Source organism: Gastrolobium bilobum, unplaced genomic scaffold, assembly GCF_033153095.1.
Source record: "Gastrolobium bilobum isolate Gb01-03AN ecotype WA unplaced genomic scaffold, APGP_CSIRO_Gbil_v1 utg5912, whole genome shotgun sequence".
Taxonomy (NCBI): domain Eukaryota; kingdom Viridiplantae; phylum Streptophyta; class Magnoliopsida; order Fabales; family Fabaceae; genus Gastrolobium; species Gastrolobium bilobum.
In genome coordinates, this window is record NW_026895512.1 from 108,171 (window position 1) to 112,517 (window position 4,347).

At 33.2% G+C, this 4,347-nt stretch overlaps 1 protein-coding gene across 1 annotated transcript; it reads left to right on the forward strand.

Moving 5' to 3' along the window:
* Positions 1 to 408: 408 nt before the first annotated feature.
* On the forward strand, positions 409 to 987 carry LOC133314824 (putative F-box protein At3g22650). Its single transcript, XM_061516354.1, has one exon. The coding sequence runs from the start codon at positions 409 to 411 to the stop codon at positions 985 to 987; it is 579 nt and encodes a 192-aa protein (XP_061372338.1).
* The last annotated feature ends 3,360 nt before the right edge of the window (positions 988 to 4,347 follow it).

A 4,347-nucleotide genomic window follows, 5' to 3' on the forward strand; every position in this document is an offset into this window, starting at 1 on the left:
CAACGGTTATCATTTATTGGGAATTAATGATTAATTAATAAGTGTAATTCCCAAAAAATGATAATCGTTGATTGACGGAAATCAACGGTTAGGATTTGATGTCAAATTTCAAAGTTTGACACCGGTGTCAAAAGATCTGCCCCAAATATATATCCCTACCAAGAAAAAAAAAAGGGAACATAAAGTTAAACTCTCCCTTCCTCGTAGTCATAGAGATTAACACAAATTACAATGAGTGACTATCTCCCAGATGTGATAGTGGAGGATATCCTTCATCGCCTACCACTTAGAAGCATTGGAAAATGCATGTTAGTGTGCAAAGCATGGAACAGAATCATAAAGAGTCACACTTTTACATTCTCACACCTTCAACACTCTCTCTCCAATTCCTCTCCTCCCATGGTCATTATGGGCACCTATTCATATTATGAGGATGAGAACTTTTCCATATGTTCCTCTTCCTTTCAAAGAATAGAAAATATCAAACACTCGCTTCCTAATCCTAATTATGCAGCTTCCCTTTTTCAAAGTGTGGGCGCAATAAACGGCGTCGTTTGCCTCTACAGCCCTCACTTTGAATTCATTTATGGTATCATACTATGGAACCCTTTGATAGATAGACACCTCAAACTCCCAACCCCACTTTTCACCTTCAAAAATTTATACAAAGCAGGACTCGGGTTTGGATTTGATTCAAAGAAAAATGATTTCAAGTTGTTAAGGATTGTTTATCCTATACCCCCTACGGGATGGGATGATACTCCCCAAAAAGAAAAAAAAGGTGATGAGTTTTTCTCATGGATACCAAAGGTTGAGTTGTATTCACTCAATGAAGGTGCTTGGAGAGTCATTGATGATGATGATGATGATGATTCTTCATCGCATGGGTTATTAAGAAGAAAAATATCAGAGAAGACACCTTGCTTTTTCAATGGGAATGTGCATTGGATTGCTTATGATAAATATGGAATATCTATTTTATATTGATCTTCAATATGGTGGAGGAAAAGTTCAACCGAATGGAGTTGCCAGAGAAGGTCAATAAATGTGCATTTTTGGATGTTTCTGTTATTGAAGATTGTCTCTCTCTTATAGAGTATATTGGGGGTTCTGATTGGGCTGTTCAAAGATGTAACATATGGATGAAAAGAGAGTCATGGAATAAGGTTTATAGTGTTTATTTGGAGGATGGGATTATAAAAGTATTGGGACTAAATAGAAGTAGTGAGGTTTTAGTGGTAACAATGCAACAGCGAAAGTCATTCCATTTTGTTGATCTTAAGAAGAGCATGGGGGTGAAGGATATTCGTATAAACACAAGTACACATGCTTGGGCTTATGATTACACAGAGAGCCTTCTTTTACTTGACAAAGAAAACAATTATAATGCTGCAATGAATAATATGGGAAGATGAATTGAAGAGTGAAAGCTGAAGTTTTACTTGCCAACTAAGATTGAAGTTCCTTCCTATATTGAGGTTTAGGTTCTAAAGACAGCTACAAAATTTGTTTTATTTCTTTTATTTCTTCTAAATGATTAAGGATGTCCTTTCATATACTATATTGTTTTCGTTTTCAAATTTTCAGGCTTCTTGTTTATATTATTATTCTTTTTCAATGATTTCTGATTATCATCATTTACAATAGATATTTTGCTGTGCACTTCCCCTGCAATGCTACAAAGCGTTAATTCACCTCTAAGTGCTTTAAATCCAATATGCATTAACAATATCTGCTCAGTCCAACTGAAAAGAGTACTTGCACATTACAAGAATATCTGCTGTCTCGATAGTGTAATTAGTATTATTGTCATAAAAAAAATAATTATATAAGAACCCTCTGATCTTAGAACTCACTTGAAACTCTGTTATCTCCGTTGTCGTGTTTGTTGCAATCACAACAAATATATCGGTCATACAAATAATAAAGAAGTGAGTACAGTATCATTTCCACGATGATTACAGACATTATTCACTTTTCTTACTATTTCCCTTAATTTGTACAATTCAATGAGTTTGAAAGAGTAAGCTTTAAAGATGAGAAAGCCAAAAAAATAAAATAAAGAAATCTGCAAGTAAAATTCAATTGCAAAACAAAAACGCGGAAAATTAAAAGTTGAATTTAGAAATTAATAGTAAAAATGACAGTTAGGTCTACTTCACCTCCGATTCTCCTTTTATAATTTAATTTAATTTAATAATATTCTATCTCAATTGTTTCAAGCAATTCAATTCATCATCTAAATAATTAATTGATTAAATTCTAATGTCTTGGTGCATTTAACCCTTTTTCCTAATTGGAATTCTAATGTATTAGTAACCCCTTTTAGATTAAGTCTTAAGGGAAATGAATTACAAAAGTTTGCAATTTCTTCAAGCCTATGTATAGATCATGCAAGAATTAACGTTTTACTCTTGTCTAAGTCAAGATCCCAATATGTCTATTGCGAGTCCTAACTCTTTTTTTTTATATCAAACCCTAACCCTCTTTATCCCTATATAATTGACTAGAGCATACAAGAATTTAAATATGCAAATTTGAGGTAAACACAAATAATTTGAGACAAATTATTATTGAAAGGAAATTAAATCAAATTCTCTCTTAAAACTCTGATTTCTCCAGCAATTCTTCGTCTCTGTGCTCTGAATTCGTTCCAACCAAGTATTCCTTCAATAAGGTTTTTTCTTCCTTTTATATGATTCAAAATCACCCCAATCGTCCACAAGATATGCCAAATTTGAGATTCACTTAACAAGACATGTGCGTCTGGCGCTAGTGGCGCGGTTTTGGCGCTGCTGGCACCAGTAAACAGAAGCTTAATTATACCTTGGCGTTGATATAGCGCCACACCCGCACTAGTGGCTCGGTGAATTCGACATGTTGGCACTGGGAAGTGCTAATTTCGCGCTAGAGGTGCTAGGAAATAGATACTTTTTGGTATCTTTGGCACTGCTAGCGCCTAGCGCCTAGCGCCAGTCTGGGGCTTGGAGTGCTAAATAAATCAGGGGCCTTTGGCTCGGCACGTGAAGGCCAGAGTTTACATATCTAAAATTAGTTGTTGGAACCAAATTTGAAGTTGTATAAAAGATACTTTAATAAAAAGGCCTCGGGTTCCAATTCAAAAGTTCGACCTTAGAACCTCTCTAGTATATTAATTTTTATTATTTATTTTTTATACTAATTATAATAGTCATTTCTCTCTCCTCAATCCATTTCACTCGATTTTATTGGTTAAATAGTTTTTTTTTTTGAATGATTTTGTTCTATATTATGTTGTTTGGATATACATTAAATTTATGAATATTTATGGAATTACTAGTGCTGTTGATTGTATATTCTGTTTGGATAAATTTTTGTTGTCTTATTTTTTTTAAACAGGCTAATAGGCTAAACCAGACTTTTATTTTTTGTAAATAAGTCAGACCACATGCAGATAATTATATTCATAACAAGTAACAAGCTTGGTCACACATTTAAATACAGGTTTAGCCTTTTATGACCAATGCTTGGCTCGGCCTGACATGTTAACACCCCTAAGCCCGGCTAAGTAGAAGCTTTCCTTCTTTCACACTTGTAGTTTGATCTCTTTTCAGTATAAATCTTTCTACAAAACACAAGAATTTTAATGAGAGAAGGTCTGAGAATTGATTTGCAATCTTTATCACAATTAATATGCCTTTTTGAATCAATTTAGATTAAATTCTTTCATATTTTGGCCTTTAAAACATAATATGCTAAATGCATATCAGTGTTCGTTTAGGGGGAGGGATTAGATACCTGTGGGGATTAAGCACAATTAAGTAGTGAGATTTTAGGGGTAAAAGAGCAGCAACCAGGGACCTTTCTTTCTTTAGGGATGAAGGATATTGGTATCCAAACTACACCTGTAAGTGCACATGCTTGGGCTAGCTATTGATTACACAGAGAGCTTGGTTTTACATGACAAAGAAAACAATTATGCAGTTTAGTGTGGGGGAATGAATCATATGGAAGATGAATCAAAGAGTGGAAGTTTTGTTATCTATGTTTAGGCAAGCATTTGGTCTCTGATGTCTAAGAGATTCGAATCCAATGCACACATTAAAAATGTAATAGGTTTCTTTCTTTTTTATATACATTTTATATTAAATACGTTTGATTGAAATATATTAAAAAGTTTAAAATATGAAACGGTACAACATTAAATCAGATTTGAATTCAAATCTTATGATACGGTTTCATTCACTATTAAAAAAAAAAAGCCTTGTTATCAAAAAAAAAAAAAAAAAAAGCCCAATCTTTTTAAGATTTGAATTGCAATTAGATAATTTTATTTCCTATATAACACAAGAAATATTAAACCATATT